The following is a 23,593-nucleotide window of genomic DNA, read 5'->3' as shown; positions in this document are numbered from 1 at the left end:
CCGGTTTCTGGTATTACAGCCGTCATCGGCCCGGCTTGCTTGAATCCTGATGGTGCAATGAGCAAGGGACTCACATCTGAGTATACCCTTCCCCCTTTTCTGAATCGCTGTTGCCAGCCTGGCGGCCTTGCCCTCGCTGATTTCTCTGGGAAGAGTAACGCCTCTGGAGGGGGCGGAAGGACTTTTGTTGTTCCTTCAGTTTCTCCAAACTGACAGCTTTTAGTATTTCCACTTCTGCCTTCAAGCGGGACATCTCCTCGCCCGCATGAGTCCCCAAGAGGGTAGATCCAGAAAAGGGCAAGTTAGCAATCCACTGTTGCGCTTCTGTTTTAAGAGATGTCAGGCGCAACCAGGAGTGGAGTCTCAAGTTTATGCCATGGCAGTACCCATGAGCAGCCAGGAGACAGGCGTCTGCCGCCGAACTGATGACCTGATTTGAGACCATCATTCAATATATCCTGAAAGTCTTCTCTCGTGTCCCTCAGAAGGAGCTCAATGAACTGCTGCAGGGACTCCCACAAGGAACAGTCATACCGACACAAGAGCGCAGATGAACTCGCCGCTTTCATCGAGGTTGCAGCTGTACTGCAGACTTTCCTTCCTGCCGAATCCATTTGCGGCTCTCCTTGTCGAGAGGGACCGTTGACGAAGGGGCAGTAGAGTGCTGCTTCTTGGCCGCAGTCACAATGACAGAATCCGGGACAGGATCTGTTCTTAAGAATGCTGGATCAGAGTCCGGGGGTCTATACTACTTCTCAATTTGCGACAGCGCCAACTTCACCGACGCCGGCGTCAGAAATAGCTCCATGGCCGGTTCCTCTAGTCCTGGCACCAAAGGCAGTAAAGGGCGATAGAGGTGCCTGCGCTGCAATGTTTCAAAAAATCACAGAAATGGAAGGGGTGGGCACAATGTAATCTCCAACTTTGCTGCTCCTCGCAGCAGCACATCCTAGAAAGTCACAATGTCATCCACTGGCGACACTCTCGTAGGAGGAGAGTCCAACAAAGTGGGAGAGTATCTCCTGTCACTGGACGAGTCCGTGTACCTGGACCGTGACCTTTCCCTCACTGCGAGAGCAATGCCTCCCTCTGGATCTTGACCTTGGCTTTCTGGGCCTTGAAGGAACCACCGGCCTAGGAGGCTGCAGAAACGGAAGAGGTTGAACCGGAACCAAAGGTTTCGGTTGAGGAGGCCGAGGCGGTGGTGGAGGATGGGGAGGTGGTGGAGGGGGGGGAGGTGGTGGAGGTGGAGGCGGAGGTGGTGGAGAAGGAAGTCACAGGAGAGGAGGCGGTGCAGGCGTCCTGGGCCTTGAGGGCGAGTAGGTCCTGGAATAATCAGAGTCCGGTGTCCTAAGAACGCTCCTCTTCTTACGCGAAGATCTCGGGGAGGACGCTCCGGAGGCAGACCTCTCTGAGCGCGAGCGCCGGTGCCGCCGCTACCGGGGACTCGCGGATGATGATGATGACGATGAGACGCTGACCACAGAGGCACTAGATACCGTTCTGGGCCTCAACTTTCTCTTCGATGTCGACTTTTCCCTCCTTGACGTCGACCTCCATGACGTCTCTCTTCTCTATGTTGTTCTTCCTGATGTCAACCAACTCCCCGACGTTGAGCGTCTTCGCCTCGACATCGTTCTTTCTCTCCTCGACGTCGATCTTCGTGTCGACGTTGAAGGCGAATGGCGGCCTCGCCTCGACGGCAAGCACCTGCCTCTTCGGAACTCATCACGACGTCAATGGTGGGTCGACACCGGTGGAGTCCTCGACGTCTACCTCGTCCAAGGTCTCGACGTCCTACCCCTCGACGCTGAACGTAGACATCGCTTCAACACAGAGCCTTCGACGGGGAGCAGATGGTAGCCCTACCTCTCGACGCAGACGTCAAAGCCATCGACGTCGACCGGGACTGGTGCCTTTTCTGGGCCTTTTCTTGACTAGGGAGGCCGATATACGGGCAGAGGACGATGACAGAGTCCCTCCATGCCCAAAACTTCCACCTGGTTCTTGATGTCTCCTCAGCTTCTGGCCTTGGAGACGAATCTTCTCCCTGTCACGCAGGGTCCTCCTAGAGAAAGAGTGACAGATATCACAGGAGTCAGCGACATGGGTAGAAGGGAGACAGATTAGCATATTCTGTGGGGGTCAGATTTTGCCTTCTTCCTACCACACTCAGGTCACTGGTCGAATAAAGCTTGCATTTCGACAGAATAGAGGTGGCAAAACTGGTCAAAAAAGACAGCAACTGGAAGAGTAAGACCCCCAGACGTCGAGTGAAACACTCAAAACAGTGGAAAAGCTTCAAAAATTGATGATATACCGAAAAAGGTAGAGCTCAACGCTCCAGAGTCCTGCTAGCAGGAGCCAGAAAAAAGAATTGAAAGTAAAAGGCCTTTGGCTGTGCATCCTGGGATACCGAGGGTCTCTGGAGAGTTCCTTAAAGGCACAGTATCCCTTTTCTAGACACATAATGGCAGCCTATAGGGCTTCTCTGTCCAACCCTTCCTCTCTATCATGATAAAGGATTTTTGTGAAGGGGAGTTTCTCTAGGTGTGAAACTTTACAAAAGGTGTTTCATTTAATATTATTTGGCTATCTTTTTCACTTCGAGATGAAGTGCTGGCCAATGTAGCCTTGTAGTTTTAGGCTGCATTATTGGTCTTTGATTTTCTCTTAAGTGTCTATGCAGAACTGCAGAAGAAGACGGCGGGACTAGTCACAAGATTATGACTATAACAGAGATCCACTACTACAGAACTGTGATTTTCCGATGACCCGATTTCCTCCCATAGGATATCATTGCCTGGTTTTTGCCAGAAATTCTTCCAAGTGTCGATTTTCAAAACATACAAATATTCCTTAAAAATCGCCTGTGTAACAAACATTATTTCTTTCAACTGTTTACAGGAAATGCACCAGGGCTGAATCCAGGATCCAGCCCGAGTAAGAAAAACATTCGTACAGTGGTTTTATTGCATTTACTTAAAACTTCGTATATTGTGTTTAACTTGTGTTGCATATTGCAACAACTGTATCTATTGCATTTAAAAGTCAACTGCTATTTGAAAGTATTCAATTGCCACATCTCATTCTGAGAAAGTATTTTCATACCTACTTGTGGTTCTAAAATAAAACAACAATATATTTTTATATACAAAACAATTGGCCTAGAGTTCAGTTCTTGTGTGAGAGACCATTTGATGACAGTGTGTACAACAAATGCTTTACACTGTCCTCTTATACTGTCTTACTGCTCGACCAAGCTACCACTTTAGAGAGTACGGTTATATCTAACTTTAGCCTCCGTCAAACCTCTGGGGACTGTGGGCTCTGTACTCTGTGCACACTGTACCTTACTTTGGTGCAATATATACAGAGCCACTTTCTTACAGACGGGCAGAGTCCCGTCTATGTGTCTCCTGGGTAATGGTTGAGGATGGGATTTGGAATAGTGTTCATCCTCCAAGGCAAGCTACTCTGTTGTCTTCACTGGACATGATTACCACAAGGTTTTCCTGGTGATAGGATCAATGCAAAGGAGTTTCTCACCAGTGTTGAGCTCTTTCTGGAGTTTCTGCAGGATGGCCTTCTCTGATTTCTGGTGCTTTGGAAGTCATCAGCATTTTGGATGATGATGTCTGCTTAGATGGTACCTTCAACACCTGCTTTGATTGAGAATCAGACTTTTAGGCTCCCTTAAGCCAGCAGGGATTGACCGTGGGCCATGGGCGGTCTTTTCGCAATTCCGAATCCTCTCGGGGGTGAGTGGAGTCCAATGCGGAGGACGTTCAGGAGGCTTCAGTCTTTTGTGCATGGGGCTTGATGCTGGACTCCTGCTGGAGCAGTGCTCTACCTCAGCAAGAGGCCTCTTGTGAAGCTTTGAATAAGTGCCGGAGTTAACAATACTTATGACATTGGTTTTGGTCTTGGTTTTTAGGGCCACTCGGTTCTTAGGTGCCAGCACGATGTACTCTGCCTTCTGTTCGTAGGGTGCTGGAGGGAGATACTCTGAAATGGGTGTTGCTTGACCTGATAGGGATGCCGGTGTTGCCAGTGTCCTCATCTTCATTGGCATCTAAGGGGTCCTTTTTGCTAAAGATACTGGGACTCTTGGCAGACAACTGTTGGTGCATTTAGCAGTGCACCCAACACCTCTTCCTTCTTACCTTAAGGTCTTCTTGGATCGAAAGGCAAGACAAGACTTAGAGGGGGCGTTGTCATGGTCCGGAAAAAGGCACAAGTTGTAGACGGCATGACAGTCCACACACGGGTAATTGATGTGGCACTCAGGGGAGTTTTAGAAGTATGTGCATTCCTTTACACTTTACCAATGCTTGCTACCCTGCGCCAAAGAACAATTGAGATAGGGGGTTTGGTGGGGACATCCGTCCATCAAGTGATGGAAGATCTGGATCACTAGACATCGGTCTTTGGAGAGTGTCTGCTGACGAACACAACTGGATTCTTACAGATAAATCTGTTTGGAATTCTTATCATGTGTGCCCAACAAACATTTGGAACAAGTTGAAACTCTGAGCCCTTTCGGTGTATGTGCAAACATGCTGGCCAAAAATACATTTTAAAAAAATGTCAACAATGGGGGTGGGGAGTCATAGCATATCCCATGGCTCGAAAGACTTCTTCAAAGAAAAACAACCTGCAAATACGAGCCGAAACTTGCTGGCAGGAGTATGCACAACATGTGTATCTACAGTCACATGTGCTACAAACATTACTGTTATACCTGGGACATATCATCCATAAACCAGACCGCGCCACCCTCTATCCCCAAAATCATTTTTACATGACCTGGATCCAGGAAAAAATCTTCTGGTGTAGGTCAAACTCGAGCCGTTGTCTGTTTGAGGTGGTCTTCCAAAGTTGTGGGAGGAAATTCCAGGCACTGGATTTAAACAACTATTCTTTGTAGCTGGTTGGTCCGAGAGCTCCAAAAGCAAAGCCAAACCCAAAGGTAGAAAAAAGCAACCGGATGTGGATTCTACGCCCAGGTGAACTATGAGTTTCTGTAAAGGATTAAGAGTTCTCGAAACCAGCTTGGTTCAAGCTAAATCATGCTGCATCTTAAAAACATTCGAAACCGTGTTCTCCACTAATGCAAAATGTATTGGCCGTTATTGATTTTGGGTGCTCACAATTACATTTACCATGAGTGGCAAACATCTATAAGGCTTCAAACAGGCTGTAACTCTTCTTAATCAAACTCGCCCATACAACAGGATTGCTCCAAACACAGTTGTACTCACTTTGCGCTCTCGCTCCTCCTCTCGCCAGGCAGTCCTCCTCTTGGTGAAGTAGGGAAGACGCAGGAAGTCTGTAACTTCACCCTCACCATTCACTAAGGCGCAAAATACTGGGTGGTCCCTAGGTGATGAATACCAGTACGTTATAAAGTATAATGTCATAACAGACAAACTCTTTAGGCCAGTAAATTACAAAAACGTACCTTTCTGGGGAGTATGCCATTCCCAACACTCGGATACCCTTCGCTTGGCTTTCCTCCATGAAATCATCATCTTCTTCAACCTGCTGATCTGGCCGATAAGGGGCAACCTTGAGCCAATTACAGAGCTTACGACTGCAACACTACAAAAAAGAGAAAGAGGGTCACAATGACTGAATTACACTAGCTTCACTACAAGACATATGTTCATGTATGAGCATTCCAACTGAAGATGTTATCTTGAGTATAACAACTGGAAACAGTTCCCACACTTGTTTATCTCAACGATTTTTCATGCACAGGGAAAAAATCTGAAGAAGAGGAAGAAAAAACCTAAAACTCATTAAATAAAATAAACTACTCAACAACTATATACCTGCAAAAAGACACCATAGCAATTTCCTGATCAACTTGACCTCAGCAGTGTAGTAGCAAGGGTTCCTCATCTACTCAGGTTTCTTAATATCTAGGGGTATATATATATATTTTAAACATTTTATTATTTTGCTAATCAGCACTGTGCTCTTTTGACATGGTTAGCCCCCCACTTTTTGCCTGGAACATGATGTGGTTTTGATTGAAAGTGCATATGGTCCCGGACAACCAGGTCCCCTGTGCCAGAGCTCCTTCCCTAAAACTGTACCACGATTGGCAACTTCAGAGCCACCCCCTCAGTCTCTAGTAAATAATACCCCTGGTACCAAGTGCAGTGGCAGTGAAAAGGGTTCCCTAGGGACCTCTCAACAAGGCCATGCTAGCTACCACTACAGCATGCATGCTCGGGTGCAGTCTGGCAGGCCCAGCGACCTCTAAAATCCTGGGAGGACTGCCTGCCTTCCATAAAGATCAAGAAATTCCCATGGACAGCGGACCTGTCTAAGAAGAAACCAACTTTAAGACCATATAGCTCTGCCCTGAGGAACTGTGGAACCGCCTCCGGACTCACCTCTGCACCAGACACCCACTGCCCAAGTCCAAGTGGCCCCCCGGTCCAGAGAAGGTTCCCTGGCTATTCTGAGCTGGAGTATGCAGATCTCCACCATTGAGTTGCACTGGGCACCCAATGCTATGTTAGCACTCTGCACCGAGCCGCCCCTGTGCCGCTGAAGGTGTGTGTAAGTTTGGTGCTGCCTTGTGGCCCCCCCCACCCATCCCCTGTGCTTACTCTAACCCCCGGAGAGTGGGTTACCAAACCGTTCTACTTACCTGTAAGAAGTACCACATGGATTGCACCCTTTTTCAATTGGATAACAAGGGCACCAGATCCAGAGTTTGACCTCTGCAGACAGCCGCCCTAGGGCAGCTGGTGGTGTAGTGTTGGTCATTTACCTGAACCTTGTCTGGTACTGATTGTTCATTAGAAATCTCAATATCGTAAATTGTTTACTTACCTGCATATTACAGATTGTATTTCATCCCACCGGATAACATTGTTTTGATTGAAAACTATACTAAGAATCCACTTTTTACATTGCAAAACGTATTTAATGGCAAAAAAGTTTCTTTGGTTATATAAAATAAATAAACTAAAAGTAATATTTTTACAAACAATTGGTCTCCGATTTAGTCATTGAGTGTGTGTAGTCATTTCTGGTCTGTGTGTGTGCAACAAAAGCTTAGCACTGCCATCTGATAAGCCTTACTGCTCGCACACACTACCACAAAAGAGAGTATTAGTATTAACTACTTTAGCCTCTGTAAAGGCTCTGGGGATCCACTGGACTCTGTGAAAACCATACCTTACTTTGTTACAGTATGTACAGAGAAAACTTCCTACAAGAGGGACCAGTCCAGCAGAAGCCAACAGGGGGGGGGGGCTCAGTCCTTGAATCTCCGGAGAAAGAGTGCACCATTGGTAGGCTCAGACTCAGGCAGTGGGGCTCGGTGCAGAGCTGTTTTGTCTGGCGGATCGTCCTGCGTTGGAGGCTCTCAAATACTAGGTCGACCTGGAGATGGGAATAAAAGAGGACAACAGTGCCACACATGGTGCTGGCCTCGGTGATGCAGATGTTCCATGTCGATAGGTCTGTCTTTGCGGTGTTGGTGTCTGGCCTGGACACTACACAAGCCTTGGCTGCTGCTAGGGATTCAGTACAACAGGTATTGTAGCAAGGTGGCTCCTGGCATCTCCAAAATTGGTAGGGAGATGAATCTAACCTCCTGGACCACAGAGACCTCCTCCTGGGATCCTGTTACTTCGGTTGACCTGGGTGTCAGCAGATCGGGTGCAGGTTGATGCGATCAGTGTCTGCAAGCAAGTGGATCATCAACTTCAAGGGATATGCTGGCTGGAATGCGAAGTGCTGGCTGCCCTCTGAGGCTTTTGGAGGATGCACAGCTGCAGGATGAGTCAGGTGTTTGCAATTGTCGAGACAGGACCAAGCAGTGAGGATTTGCCACCAACTCTACAGCTAGTCACAGTTCTTGTATTCTGAGTTTCCGGTGTCAGGGGGCCACCTAAATACTGAATTTAGGGGCGTTAAGAGTATCCAATGTGCTACTTACCCTCGAGGTCACAACACCTTTATGATCACTTCCTGCGGGAAGTGGGCAAAACCCTGTCCCAGAGTTCCTGATTCCACCAAAAACAAGATGGTAGAATCCTTCTTTCATGGAGCACATCAGGTAGCCCACCTTACCATAGAGGTATGACTAGCTTGGTGGTACACCACACCTACTTCACAGCTAATTTCCCACCTGCCCTGGGCCTCAGGGCAGAGGATGGCATTTACTTGGGGGAAGCCAGGGTCACATAACTTGTTTGCATGGGATCAGAAATGTGTCTGTGGTGGGAGGCTGAACAATACCAGTCAGCCAGTACATAGAGGACTAGTAGATTTCAAGGGGGCACCTCTTAGGTGCCCTCCAGGTGCAAGTTATAATAAATGTAACACTGGGATCAGTATAGATGTATTAAGACAAGGTGTTTGATACCAAACACCGTAGGATTTAGTGAAGCCTGTCTGGGGAACTCTTAATGACCAGTGTATTGAATATGCTACTTACCAGTATGCATCTGTTCTTGGCATGTAGGGCTGCTAACATTCATATCTTAGCATTAGATCGCCGCCTAGTGTTGGGTCCGGATGATCGCACATTGTTGTCCTGGAAGAGTCTTCGAAGTATCCTGAGATAGGTGGCTCCTCCCCTGGACTACAGTGCGCATGGGCATCGGCTCCATCCCCAGATTGTTTTTCGCCATTGTGGCAGAAGATGGAGTGAAAAGTGTAAAGGATGTCCATGCTAATGATTGAATACAATAGTATATCTGCAGCTGCGACAGGCACCGGGGAGGAGGGTGGGCGATATGAATGTTAGCAGCCCTACATGCCAAGAACAGATGCATACTGGTAAGTAGCATATTCAGTTCGAGGCATGTGGGCTGCTAAATTCATATCTTAGCATAGAATACATAGCAGTCCCTCCATCAGCGGCGGTTGCCCGTGCCAGCTGCAGAAACCTGAAAAAGTGTCTTGAGAACAGCCTGTCCTACAGCAGCTTGCTGCTTGGAATGCACATCAACACAGTAGTGTTTTGTAAAGGTATGTGGTGTAACCCACGTGGCTGCTCTGCAAATGTCCTCTAAAGGAATGTTCCCTAGGAAAGCCATGGATGCCCCCAATTTGCGTGTGAAGTGTGCCCTTGGGGGTATTGTTAAAGTGCGCTTGGCCTTTTGATAACAGATTTGAATGCACTTAACAATCCATCTGGCTATTCCTGCTTTGGAAATCGGGTTGCCTTTGTGTTGTGGTGAGAAGGCAACAAAAAGTTGTTTTGTTTTCCTAAAGTGTTGTGTCCTGTCTATGTAGTACATTAACGCCCTCCGTACGTCTAACGTATGGAGCATTCTTTCCGCCACCGTTTGTGGGTTTTGGAAGAATGCCGGCAAGTCGATAGTTTGGTTGAGATGAAACTGTGACACCACCTTCGGAAGGAATTTGGGGTTAGTACGTAGCACTACCCTATTTGGATGAATCTGAATGAATGGCTCTTGGATTGTGAGCGCTTGTAGCTCACTAACACGCCTCAGTGACGTAATAGCAATTAGGAAAGCTACTTTCCATGTTAGGAATTGTAGTTCACACGAGTGCAGTGGCTCAAATGGTGGTCCCATCAGTCTGGTGAGGACCACATTGAGGTTCCACACCGGAGCTGGCGGTGTTCTTGGGGGAATGACTCGTTTCAGACCTTCAAGGAAAGCTTTAATGGCAGGCACCCTGAAGACAGAGAGGGGCTGCCTATTTTGAAGGTAAGCCGCGATGGCGGATAGATGTATCCGAATAGAAGTGAACGCTAGCTTGCACTTGTAAAGATGTAACAGATAGCAAATGATGTTAGGGATAGATGCATCTAGCGGGTTGATGTCATTGGCTGTACAGTAAATGACAAAACGCTTCCATTTTGCAGCATAGCATGCTCTGGTTGTTGTCTTCCTTGCCTCCTTGATGATGTTCATGCATTCAGGAGGTAGGTTGAGGTATCCAAACTCTAAGACTTCAGGAGCCAGATCGCTAGGTTGAGCTGTTGCGGATCTGGATGCTGAATTTCTCCATGGTTCTGCGTCAAAAGCCTGGGCGTGAGGCGCAGTCTTTGATGCGGTACCACTGAGAGTTCGAGGAACGTGGTGTACCAGGCCTGGCGCGCCCACGTTGGAGCAACTAGGATGAGTGTCATCGAGTGTTGCCTTAGTTTTCTTGCCACCAGTGGTATCAGAGGTGTTGGCGGAAAAGCGTATGCAAATTTGCCTGACCAGTTCATCCATATCGCATTGCCCTGCGATTGCGGGTGTGGGAACCTGGCGGCGAAGCTTTGGCATTTTGCGTTCTCCCTTGTGGCGAACAGGTCTATCTCTGGATGACCCCACCTTTGGAAGTACGGCTGGAGTACTGATGGATGTATCTCCCACTCGTGCATTTGATGGCTGTATCTGCTGAGCAGATCCGCCATCTGATTGTCCTTCCCTGGGAGGTGTTCTGCCATGAAGAAGATGTTCCTCTGAATGGCCCACTTCCACATGCTCTGAGCCAGATGAGACAGCTGCGGTGAGTGGGTGCCCCCCTGCTTTTGGATGTAGTACATCGCGGTCATGTTGTCCGTCCGGACTAACACTACTTTGTTGCACAGATGTACAATGAAGGACTTGAGCGCCATGAAGATCGCCATCAGTTCTAGATAGTTGATGTGCATCTTCTGTTGCTGCGTCGTCCATAGTCCCTGCACTGTGTAAGTGAGCAGATGAGCTCCCCATCCCTGGAGAGATGCGTCCGTTGTCAGGATAATCTGTGGCACTGGCTCCTGGAACAGTCGGCCCTTGCAAAGGTTGTGTGGAGTCCACCAATGCAGAGAGTCGTATGCCCGACTGGTAACCAACACTAGGTCTGTTAATTGTCCCTGAGCCTGTGTCCACTGATTTGCTAAGCACTCCTGGAGCGGGCGCATATGCAACCGTGCGTGAGGGACTATGAAGATGCAGGAGGCCATCATGCCAATCAACTGCATGAACACTCTCGCTGGAAGTGAGTGTTTTGGTCTGAACTTTTGGATTAGAGACTGCATGCTGTCTATCCTGACTTGGTTTGGTTGAGCTTTGGCCGTCAGGGTATTGATTGTCGCACCTAGAAACTGCCGGACATGTGCCGGCTGAAGATGCGACTTTGGGTAGTTCAACGAGAAACCCAGGTCGTGAAGGAGGTGAATGGTAGTCGACATGTCCGCGGCGCACTGTTGTTCCGACTTGGCTTGAACGAGCCAGTCGTCCAGGTAGGGGTAGACATGGATGTTCTGCCTCCTGAGGTGCGCTGCTACTGTCGCCAGGCACTTGGTAAACACCCTTGGGGCTGTGGTGACTCCGAAGGGTAGGACCTTGAACTGATAATGCCTGCCTTGGATAGTGAACCTGAGGTATTTTCTGTGGGACGGGTGTAGTGGAATGTGGAAATAAGCATCCTTGAGGTCTAAGGTTGCTAAGAAGTCCCCTTGGCGTAACAAGGGAAGATCTGTTGCAGTGTAAGCATATGGAAATGTTCTGACAGTATATACAGGTTGAGGGGACGGAGATCCAGAATTGGTCTGAGAGATCCGTCCTTCTTTGGAATAAGGAAGTACAGGGAATATACCCCCGTGCCTTCCTCCCCCACTGGCACGAGCTCGATTGCTCCTTTTTGCAGCATCGCCACCACTTCCTGCTGCAATAAGTGCAAGTGCTCTGCGGACATAGGCCTTTGCCTTGGTGGAATGTTGGGTGGAGTGGATTTTAACTCTAGACAGTAACCGTACTGGACAAGTTGTCGCACCCACCTGTCTGTGATGTTTAACCAGACGGGCAGGAACTGCTGTAGTCTCCCCCCGACAGGTGTTAAGTGGTCGGGGGGCAGTGACAGAGAGTCACTGTTTGCTTGGGGTAGAGGAGCGTGAGTTGTTGTTCCCTCTGCCGCGTCCTCTGGTGCTGTTTCCTCTGTAGCCCCCCTTGTTCTGTTTGGGGTACGAGGATTGTGCTCCACCTCTCGAGAATTGTGACTGCTGACCCATCTGTCCTCTGGTGACTCCACGTGCACCTGAGCGACGAAAATTATTGCCACGAAACTGTTGTGATTGTAGGGCCCCCATAGACTTAGCAGTTTCGGTGTCTTTTTTAATTTTTTCTAGGGTGGTGTCAACATCTGGACCAAACAGTATATCAGGATTGACTGGTTGATTAAGTATGGTTGTTTGAATGTCAGGTCTAAACCCCGATATGCGGAGCCACGCCTGTCGTCTCAGCATGACGCTAGTGTTAATGGTCCTAGCGGCTGTGTCTGCGGCATCAAGTGCACACTTTATGGCCGCGTTGGAGATCAGTTGTCCTTCCTGTATAATCATTTTGGTGCCCTCTTGAAACTGCGGAGGCAGGTGTTGCACAATTTGCTCTAGGGTGTCGTAATGCGACCTATCATAACGTGCCAATAGTGCCTGTGTATTTGCAATACGCCAGAAATTGGCAGCCTGCGCAGCTACTCTTTTGCCTCCTGCCTCTAGCACTTTGGACTCCTTATCCAGGGGAGGAGCTTCACCCGTTGTTTGGGAGTTGGCCCTTTTTCGGGCATTTGCGACCACCAGGGAGTCAAGCGGCAACTGTCCCCGAATGTATGCAGGGTCTGCAGGTGCTGGTCTGTACTTCTTTTCAATACGTGGATTGACCACCCTCGCCCTGGTAGGCTCTTTAAAGATGTCCGCAGCGTGCTTGAGGACCCCTTTGAGCATAGGCAGTGTCTTTACAGTTCTTTCCGAAACTGAAAAAGTGTCAAATAGAAAGTCTTCTTCAACTGGGTCAGCATGCATGTCTACATCATGATTAGCAGCTGCCCTCTTAATGAGTGCATGGAAACCTGCAGAATCCTCTGTTGGGGATGCACGTGTACTGAAAGGCTGTGGGTCCTGTCCCACAATTTGGGTGCCTTGGTCACCAATGTCATCATATGAATCTGGCTGTGCATCTGGTTCATTGACTGGGAAAGTGTATTGGTCATCTTCATCATATCCCTCACTTTCGGAGTGGTCTGGAGAAGGAGTTGGGCTCCTTCTTGGAGGGGGCTGGATAGGTTCCATGAGGCCTGAGGCGTCCTGGGGAAACTTTTTCTTCTTCAGGGGGATGACATAGGATTCAACCGGCAGTGAAGTGATCCTCCTCTTGCAAAGGGTCAATTTGCCCGTTTCTGCGTCGATAAAACGCTCAGAATCCTCTTCTGAGTCGAGTACTCGACCTGAAAGTGCCCCTGCCGTTGAAGAATCCGACTTCTTTGGCGTCGATTTTGTTGAAAAGGCCTTCGGCGCCTCTTTTGGCGGCAGAAGGAAGAGGAGTTTACTCGCAGGCTTGACCGGAATGTCTATCGCCTTCTGTGGCGATGGCGTCGGCGCCGACGAAGCAGAGGCCTTCTCCCTAATTCTTTGTAGTGAAGAAGCGATGGGGGACGCGTCACTTACAGTGGCCTTCGGCACCGACGAGGAGGCCTTGACCTTGCCTTCGGATCCGACGTCCTGTTGGCCCTTCTGAGTTTTGGACGATGATGCCGCATCCGCCGCCCCAGAGTCCTTGGACCGATGCGCAGATGTGCCAGCCTTCGATCCGTGTGACTTTGACGGCTCTGTCTCTACCACGCGTCCGACAAACGAAGTCCCTGTGGAATCGACAGATTTCTTCGACTTCTGTGGACCGGAGGTCGACGGAGTCGATGAAGCAGCGAGTTTAGTCGTTTTTGGTGGTACGGCCGTCATCTTAGGGACGCTCGAGTCCTTAAGTTTCGGTTTCGATTTTGGGTCGGCCATTTTAGGTGTAGTCGATACCGTAGGTTTCAGTTTCGGTTTCGATGCCGTCTGCGCAGCAAGTATGTCCGTGGCCGGGCCTGAAGGCGGGGCCGTGGCTTGCGCTACGGGGTCTTGGGTAAGGCCGACAGGCGATCCCGTGACCCGCTCTTTATGTCCGTAAACTTTGGGGCATAGCTCGTCCCCTGAGCTATCTTCCGCGGCCCCATAACCTCTTCGACGTCCCCTACCTCGTCGACGTATTCGAGGCCTTGACCCACGACTCCGTCGTCGCCTTCCGGATCTGCCTCGACCTCCGTCTCGGGCGGGGAGATTTGAAGATGATGGCTCTGGTCCTCCTCTTCTTGGTCGTCGAAGATGTTTTCTGGATCCGGGGCCGCTTGTTTGGCCTCAAGGCGCACCGCGCGCCGAATCTTGAGTGTCTTCTTGGACCTGAAACTCGCACAGGCCCTGCAGTTGTCTTCGTTATGGTCTGGTGAAAGGCATTTGTTGCAGACCGGGTGCACGTCTATATGTGGGTATTTGGACCCACAGAGCGGACAGAGCTTAAACGGACTCCGCTCCATGCTGTAAAGTCGCTGTCGAGTCGCGATGAGAAGGCCTCGATGTCCGAAGAGTGCAAATACTCCGCTGATTCCGGCTCCGAGAGACGGAAGAACTCGAGACCGCACGCAAACAATACCGACGTAAAGAATACAAGGCCTTTTGGCCGTTTAAAGTTATGTTTTCTCGGTTCCGACAGAGAGACGTCGAGACCGCATCCGAACCCAATGGCGGAAAAAAACAATCTGGGGATGGAGCCGATGCCCATGCGCACTGTAGTCCATGGGAGGAGCCACCTATCTCAGGATACTTCGAAGACTCTTCCAGGACAACAATGTGCGATCATCCGGACCCAACACTAGGCGGCGATCTAATGCTAAGATATGAATTTAGCAACCCACATGCCTCGAACATATGGTTAAGATGGATTCCCTGTGGTAAACCCCCCCCACCCTGGATGGCTGCGTGTTTTGTTGCAGAACAAAGTGTAGAGTATACATGGCACCTGTGTGCCTTGCCTACAACCCACTGCCCTGGCATAGGTAAGCCACCCCTCTAGCTGGGTGCACTATACCAGTAGTGAGGGTACAGGTGCATGAGCCCTGTACCCCTATTGTCTAAGCCAAGTCTAGACATTGCAATTGCAGTAATGCCATTAAGAGTATATGGAAAAAGAACAATTGATGAACAGAATGCAGAACAATGTCATACACTCACCCCAGTACAGAGATCTGGGCCTAAATCCATCGTTTTTTTGCTCAGCCTGCCATTCCAATTTGGACCCAGCCATATGCAAATCAGTCTTGACCCTGCGTCCAATCGGAACAGTCCAACTCGAACTGCCAGGCCAGGTCCTCCCTGGCCTAGAAACAAGCATCCTAAGACCGGTTTCGGTCTTTCAGCCCTCATCTAGCAGGATAGCTTGGCTCGAGTGGCCAGAAGAAACAGGTTACCAAATCTCCCCAGGGGAAAGGGGGTGAAAACCCCAAAGACAAAAAGACAGTCTTGCTAAAGGGCCACAAAAACCTGCTTAGAGAGTGGGTCCCAAAACTCTTCCCAGTCCAATGGTAGGTACAAAGGGAAGAACTTTGATCCCCAGAACGCCTGGTGTTTCAACTGTAAGAAGTTGTAACACTTAACTGGAGATGCTATTTATCCTAGAAAGAAGACTCCTAGTCCTTCTCCAGTTACTACTGGTGTAGCCAAACACTGGATGGGATCAACAGTGTGCCCAGAGCAAATTAGGTTTGCCACTGAAGCAGTTCTAGTCACTAAGGGTGAAGTTGAGTTTCCCACTTTTTACTGTGTGGTCTCCCAACTCAAAATATTTACAATACCACAGGATAAATGGGACTAGGAGGGAAGCCCTGAGGGATACAGGTGCCAGTCGTGATGGTGAGAGAAATACTGGTTTCACCAGAGCAATACTGGATTGGAAAATCTTATCCAGTCACCAACGCTGACAAACAAGTTACTGATATATCTGTAAGAGAATTAAAGGTGCCTTTGGGTGCCATCCTGTTTAGCCACTGGTTTGGCAGATTACAAAGGAGACAACAAACTCCTCTACTATATGGGACATCTAGGGCCAGTAAAAGTGTTTCACTATCCTTTCCCAAGTCTGTTTGGCCAAGATACCCAGCTAGGGGGTTGTCATGAGACAAAGGGAGTATAAACTCCCTGTGCCTTTGAGGTACTACCACTTGGCTAATGGCACCACCATTTGGGTCTCTGGCTTCAGTGTACAGAAGTCCCTCCTCCCAATAGGCTCCGTGGGTACCACTGACATCTCCCTTTTCCTGTGCAGCAGCTTTCTGCCTCAGAGTTGGACAGGTCTGCTGTCCAAGGCACAGCTGTTCCCTAATGGGTCCCCATGGCCCTAAAAGCTCAACTTAAGAGTCACGTTCCATGGGCTCAGTTCCCTCTGGGGCTTCCAAGCACTCTTCTTGGGGAGAGGGTTCCCAAGTCGTTTGCTGTTCAGAAGCTTGTTCCCCAGTCTTCTTACATTTCCTCTTGGAAGGTTGGGGCATTCTTTCAGGCACAAACACTTCTTTTTCACATTGCTTTAGGGTCTGTGCTCTTTCTTTCACACACATGTACAACTTCAGGGATGTCCAGCATTGCTGCATGGGTTTTCAATTTTACTGCAGCCCATGCTGAGGTCTCCGGGTCATTTCCAAGCAGACAAGCAGCTGGAAGCTTTGGAGAGATCACTAACTGCTTCAGGCCTGTAACTCCACCCCCTCCCCCCAGTCTAATGGTATTAGGACGGTGGCATGGTTAGTAGTAACACTATCTGAAAGAGACTATTAGTTATAGATTCCTTATCTTTGAATTTGTCCCACATGCCAGACTGGATCCAGAGAATTTTTCTTCAGCAGTACCCTGTGTGTCGGTAGGTTGCATCGGTTGGCTCGGCGTTTGTCGTTGGCGTCGTGATCGCCCGAATGACGTTGAGGTATCTACTTAAACGCCGCCCCTGCACTCTGAGGTCTGTTCTTTCTTTTTGCACACCAGCCAGCGCAGATCCGGAGAGAGTGGTACCTCGAGTCTTTTTTTGACTTTTTTTGACTGTCTTTTGTCGACATCTTTTTCGAGTCGTTCGACTCCGGGTGCACAAGGATGTCACATCGGCGGACCGGCTTCAAGCCTTGGATCCTGCTGATGTCGGAGACTGATACACATCTAGTGTGCTTCTGGTGTCTGGAGCGCGACCAAGACCCTAAGTTGTGGTTTGACTGTCAGGCTATGGCCAAGAAGTTTTTGCGGGAGCGAAAGCTTCTGGAGGCCCGGCAGTCGGCTCTGCGCCACTCGAGTTTCTGGGGGGAGTTTAGGGGAGGGTCGCAGGATTGGTCACAGAGCCATCACCACCACTCCTCCTTGAATTCTTTGTCTTCTGGTAAGTTGAAGCACAAAAAAGAAGGCGAAGAAGCACTGTTGCTCCCACAGCCTTGTGGCCTGCTGGCCAGCAGCCACCAACCGGAGACGCCCTATCCTCCATAGGATAACTCTGGGCCTCAACACTCTGCACCCAGCCACCCGAGTGCGTCTGAGGGTGCAACCACAGTGCATCACTGACCCTGGGAGACCCCTGGGTCTAACCCCAGAACCTTGACTCCCACAGTTGTTTACTTACCTGCAAACCGATAACATGTTTTCCCTCCATAGGATAACATTGGCAATTTCCCCTCCAAAAAACAACTTAGTGTGGAGTTTTGAAAACTAAAGATACTCTTTAAAAATCGTACAAATAACCCAAACAACCACATCTCCTTCAGCCACTCCACCGGACTACACTGGAAAGATCACAGCTGCGTCCACTTCAACTTCAGGAGAACCACGACCTACCACCACCCGCAACAGGTTACCCTAAGACGCTGGACCAAGATCACAGCCGACCAGCTCACCACCTCCCTAAGCTACGACCCTCCCACCAACACGACGGACCCCAATGAAGCAGCCCGCAACCTCGCACAGTGGCTCACCAACTGCGCTGATGCCCTTGCACCACTGAAGATACCTCCCAGCAAACCCGGCAGTAAGAAAGCCTCATGGTTCACCAACGACCTCAGAAACTCCAAGAAATCCTGCCCTACCCTCGAGAAAGCCTGGTGCCACGACCAGTCCACAGAAAACATGATTGCCGTCAAGAACGCCATCCGCAACCACCACCAGCTGATCCGCACCACCAAAAGGACAACATTCACAGAAAGACTGGACAACAACACCCACAACAGCAAAGAACTCTTCAGCATCGTTAAAGAGCTCTCCAACCCCAGCGCCGGCAACAATGACATCACACCCTCGCAAGACCTCTGCGACTCACTCGCCACGTTCTTCCACCGCAAGATCGCCGACATACACAACAGCTTCGGCGCCTAAACCACGCACCCAATCATCGAACCAGCGCCCCCCACCACCACCCTCTGCACCTGGACCTCGGTCAACATCAAAGACACCACCCGCATGATGAACACCATCCACTTCGGCTCCCCAACCGACCCCTGTCCACACCACATCTGTAACAAAGCAGACTCCACCATCGCACCCCAACTTCGGAACATCATCAACAGCTCCTTTGCATCCGCCACCTTCCCAGAGAGCTGGAAACATGCGAAGCTCAGCACCCTCCTGAAGAAACCCACCGTGGACCCCACAGACCTCAAGAACTTCCGCCCCATCTCGCTCCTCCCTGCCAAAGTCATCAAGAAGACCGTCAACAAACAACTCTCCGCCTTCCTCGAGACAAACGGATCCCTCGACCCCTCACAGTCCGGTTTCCGAGCAAACCACAGCACAAGACCGCCCTCATCGCAGCAACCGACAACATCAGGGCCCTGCTCGAAAACGGGGGAACTGCTGCCCTCATCCTCCTCGACCTATCGGCCGCTTTTGAAACGGTCTGCCACCGCACCCTAACAACCCGCCTCCACCACGCCAGGATCCAAGGGAAGGCCCTGGAATGGATCACCTCCTTCCTCTCCGACAGAACTCAGAGAGTCCGCCTCCCCCCCTTCCGCTCAGCGGCCACCAAGATCATCTGCGGCGTACCTCAAGGCTCCTCGCTCAGCCCCACCCTCTTCAACGTCTACATGAGCCCCCTCGCATCCATCGCACGCCAACACAACCTAAACATCATCTCCAACGCTGACGACACCCAGCTGATCCTCTCCCTCACCAACAACCCCGCCACCACCAGAGCCAGCCTCCAGGAAGGAATGAAAGACGTCGCACAATGGATGAAGCTCAGCCGCCTGAAACTGAACTCCGACAAGACAGAAGTACTCATCCTCGGACCATCCCCCTGCGCCTGGGACAACTCCTGGTGGCCCCCCACACTGGGCACCACCCCCAAACCCACGGACCACGCCCGCAACCTGGGCTTCATCCTGGACTCCTCCCTCACGATGACCAAACAAGTCAACGCCGTCTCGTCATCATGCTTCAACACCCTGCGCATGCTCCGAATGATCTTCCGGTGGATCCCCACCGAAACTAGGAAGACTGTCACCCAAGCCCTCGTCACCAGCCGATTGGACTACGGGAACACCCTCTACGCCGGAACCACAGCCAAACTACAGAAAAGACTCCAGCGCATACAGAGCGCTTCTGCACGACTCATCCTGGACATCCCCCGTCACAGCCACATCTCTGCCCATCTGAGAGCCCTGCACTGGCTCCCCGTCAGCAAGAGGATCACGTTCAGACTCCTTACCCACAAGGCTCTCCACGACAGGGGCCCCGAATACCTCAACAGCCGCCTCACATTCTACACTCCCACCCGCCAGCTCCGATCCGCCAGCCTCGCCCTCGCCAGCGTCCCACGATTTCCCAGAACCACCGCCGGAGGAAGATCCTTCTCCAACCTGGCGGCCAAGACATGGAACTCCCTACCCACCCACCTACGGCTGACCCAGGACCATCTCTCCTTCAGGAAACAACTCAAGACCTGGCTGTTCGAGCAGTAGCGGCTCCTCCCTCCCTCATCCAAGCGCCTTGAGACCCTAGCGGGTGAGTAGCGCGCTTTACAAATATATTTGATTTGATTTGATTTGATTTTCTCACCTGTTTGCTGGACATGACCCTGTGATGAATCTAGACATCCAACACGGAGTTAGAAAAAGTAACATTAAAGTAACATACCTGCAATTTGTTGACAAAGCCTATTCATTTCAATGTACAGCTCCAAAAAGTTTTTAAGTGTGGAGTTTTGAAATCTGAAAATATTCATTAAAAATCGCACGAATAACAAATATGCATTTACTCACGTGTTTACAGGAAATGTCTCAGTGCTGAATCTTGGAATACAGCACGGAGTTAGAAAAGTAACGTAAAATTAACTTACCTGCAATTTATTGAAAAAGCCTACTCATTTTAAAGTACTTTATTTGCTAAGTGTTGCATATTACTGCTCCCCTGTAAATCAAACAAAGTACAATTGCTATTGCATTTTCAAACTGCTCTATTTCCAGTAACTTATTACTGAAAAGTATTCAATGCTTACCGGTTCCAGGCTTGCTTGGTTCTAAAATTTAACAGTATATTTTTATACAACAACAATTGGCCTAGAGTTCAGTTCTTGTGTGTGCGAATTCATTTACTGACTGAGTGTGTACATCAAATGCTTAACACTGTCCTCTGATACTGCCTTAATGCTCGACCAAGCTACCACTATCAGAGAGTAAGGTTCTATCTAACTTTAACCTCTGCCTATCTCTGGGGACACTTGGACTCTATACACACTATACCTCATTTTGGTGTAGTGTATATAGAGGAAGTTTCTTACAGTTGACTTTTGAAAGTAAAAAGTATTTTTATTTAAAAACATACTAACCTTCTTGCGAAGATCTTGATCTTAAAATAAAATACATACAAAGCATTTTTTTAAATTGGTGTGGATCTCCTATTTGAGTCATGTGTTTATTATTGGTCAATGTTGTGCAATAAATATCTTACACCCTGCTGTGTTAGGCCTAAGGCTCCTTGCCCACACTTCCACTATTAGAACACTTTGTGTTTTAAATTGAGCCCTGAACGCTTTTAGGGAACCCCTGGACTCTGTGCATGGTGTAACCACCTAGGGGACATACCATATACAGAGCCAGCTTGCTACATGGCCATTTGGGGTAGAGCTTCAGGATACCTGGTGGCATGATCAACTATAACTAGAATATATGTGGTCCCTGTGGCTGTTGGGAGGGTCTAGGGGGCCAATAATGTGGACCCAAACCATTTCAAAGCATACCCTAACCACTGGAAGTGGAATTAAGGGGGCCTTCCGGTAGCCTTCTGCCTTGCCACTGGCTTGGCAGGTGAAACAGGACTGACAAAAGTCCTTCAGTTTTCCAGTAGAAGTTATTGACTAATCTACTCCAAGTTTTATCCTGACCAAGGGCCCCAGCTAAGGGGATAACATGAGCTAAAGTAAGGAGAAACTCTCTAAACTTCTGAGGTACTGCCACTCTCCGGTTGCACCAGTTTGGGGGTCTCTCCGGGTATTTAAGTCCATCTTCCCAATAAACTCCTTGGGTGCCACGGATAGCAGCACCCTTTTCCTGTGCAGCAGCTTGCTGCCCCAGGCTACCAAGAGTAGGACAAGTTTCTAGTCCCTGGCACAGATCCATCCTAGAGGGTCCCCCTGGACCTAAGAAATCTGCCTGGTAAGGCCCAACGTCTTCAGGCTCAGTTATCTACATAGTTATGCCCTCTTTCTGAGCAGAGGAGTTCTGACTTGGAATTGGTTCAAAAGCAGCACCCCCCCCCTAATTTTCTGGCACTTTATCTTGGAGGTCTGGTCCACTCTTTCATTATTCAGCACCTGTGAGAAAGTGCCATCTTTCTTGCCTTGGTATGCCCCCACTTTTTTCTGAACTGCTGATGTGCTTTGACTGAGTGTGCCCTGGGTCCCTGTCAATCAGGTACCCAGGGCCTGTGTTCCTTCCCTAAAAAGAAAAGCTATGCTGAAACAAAAAACCCAATTGGCAACTCTGGCCACCTGTCAGCCCCTAGTAAATGGTACCCTAGGTACCCAGGGCATGGTGACCAGAGAAGACCCCTGAGGGCTGCAGCACTTATTGTGCCACCCTCAGAAGCCCTGTACCCTGGCACCCAACATGCCACCCTCAGAGGCCCTGTACCCTGGCACCCACACGCTGCATTTGCAGGCTGAGTGCCTAAGTGCAGAACTAAAACAAGAGTCGACATGGCACACATCCCTGTGTCAGTAAATCAAAAAGAGACTAGCTAGGAATGGGGTTGGTATGACATTAATATTATAACCGTCATGGTGACTCAGTATTGTTTTGTCAATTAGTGGTGGCACCTGTTAGGTGTCTTTTGAAAGCCCTCACCCACCAACCTAGTTGGTGGCATGCTTCATCATCGGGCCCACCCAGTGACACCTAGCGTGTCCCGGGTGTGCTTCGACGCCTGATTACAGCGGAGCAGGTATGTCACTGTGTGTGCGGTGAAGGGTGTTAAGTTCGTGAGGTTAAAACGGCTTGGCGGAGGTCCCAGGGGGTGAGGATACTTTATTAAATGGGCCTCCGTCAGCGGTTAAAAAATAAGGCTGAGGGACGTTAGAGGCGGGTTACGACCTCCTACGTCCTTGGAGTGTCAACATGTTTCAGCCAGTGCCTTATTACTAATCTGGCTTTCTTCAGGACAATAAAAATATGTGTTGTTAAAATTAGGGGTTGTGTAGTGTAGTCTATGTGTCTACACAGAACCGAAGGAGGCACAACAGGTCCCACGCCGGTGTTGGCCAGAAATCCTGGCCACCCCTTGCCACTTCAATAACCTTGGAGCTAAAGCAAGCCAAAAATAGCGTGATCTTGAGAAGGGAATCCCCCCTCTCACAGTTATATACACTTTAGGGCGTGTAGACACATAGACTACACTACACAACCCCTAATTTTAACAACACATATTTTTATTGTCCTGAAGAAAGCCAGATTAGTAATAAGGCACTGACTGAAACATGTTGACACTCCAAGCACGTAGGAGGTCGTAACCCGCCTCTAACGTCCCACAGCCTTATTTTTTAACCGCTGACAGAGGCCCATTTAATAAAGTATCCTCACCCCCTGGGACCTCCTCCAAGCCGTTTTAACCTCACGAACTTAACACCCTTCACCGCACACACAGTGACATACCTGCTCCGCTGTAATCCGGCGTCGAAGCACACCCGGGACACGCTAGGTGTCACTGGGTGGGCCCGATGATGAAGCATGCCACCAACTAGGTTGGTGGGTGAGGGCTTTCAAAAGACACCCAACAGGTGCCACCACTAATTGACAAAACAATACTGAGTCACCATGACGGTTATAATATTAATGTCATACCAACCCCATTCCTAGCTAGTCTCTTTTTGATTTACTGACATATAAACCGGGGATCTGGACTAGCTATCTGGTCCTCTCTCTCCCTCTTGATTCTCGCACACATCCCTGTGTGCCATGCCCACAGACACCACTGCCCTGGCATACTTCAGTCACCGCTCTAGCTGGGTGCCCTATGCCAGAGGTGAGGGCACAGGTGCATGAGCCCTGTGCCCCTACAGTACCCAGGGCCATTCCTGGGCACTGTAAGTGCAGTGATGCCATTTAAGAATATATGGTGCTGGGAGGTTGTCATTATGAACTCCACAGCACCATAATGGCTACACTGAAGATTGACAAGTTTGGTACCAAACTTCTCAGCACATTAAACCTGCACTGATGCCAGTGTGGGATGTAATGTAAGATGCACGAGAGGGCATCTTAGAGATGCCCTCCAAAAGCCGAACCTACA

At 49.5% G+C, this 23,593-nt stretch overlaps 1 protein-coding gene across 1 annotated transcript in view; it reads right to left on the bottom strand.

Annotated features, from left to right (window-relative positions):
• LOC147666286 (transcription elongation factor SPT6-like) overlaps nt 1-23,593 on the bottom strand; it is a gene marked incomplete at its 5' end in the record, with an annotated part of 590,122 nt that overhangs the window by 134,745 nt on the left and 431,784 nt on the right. The window contains 2 exons of the mRNA XM_086949158.1: nt 5,265-5,382; nt 5,465-5,604. Of these exons, the coding sequence (XP_086805284.1) occupies nt 5,265-5,382; nt 5,465-5,604 (258 nt within the window). The remainder of the gene's footprint in view (nt 1-5,264; nt 5,383-5,464; nt 5,605-23,593) is intronic.

This window comes from Lissotriton vulgaris, unplaced genomic scaffold (genome assembly GCF_964263255.1).
Source record: "Lissotriton vulgaris unplaced genomic scaffold, aLisVul1.2 SCAFFOLD_1495, whole genome shotgun sequence".
In the NCBI taxonomy this organism is placed as follows: Eukaryota; Metazoa; Chordata; class Amphibia; order Caudata; family Salamandridae; genus Lissotriton; species Lissotriton vulgaris.
Note: the sequence above shows the minus strand (reverse complement) of the source record. Positions and strands in the feature narration are given on the sequence as shown.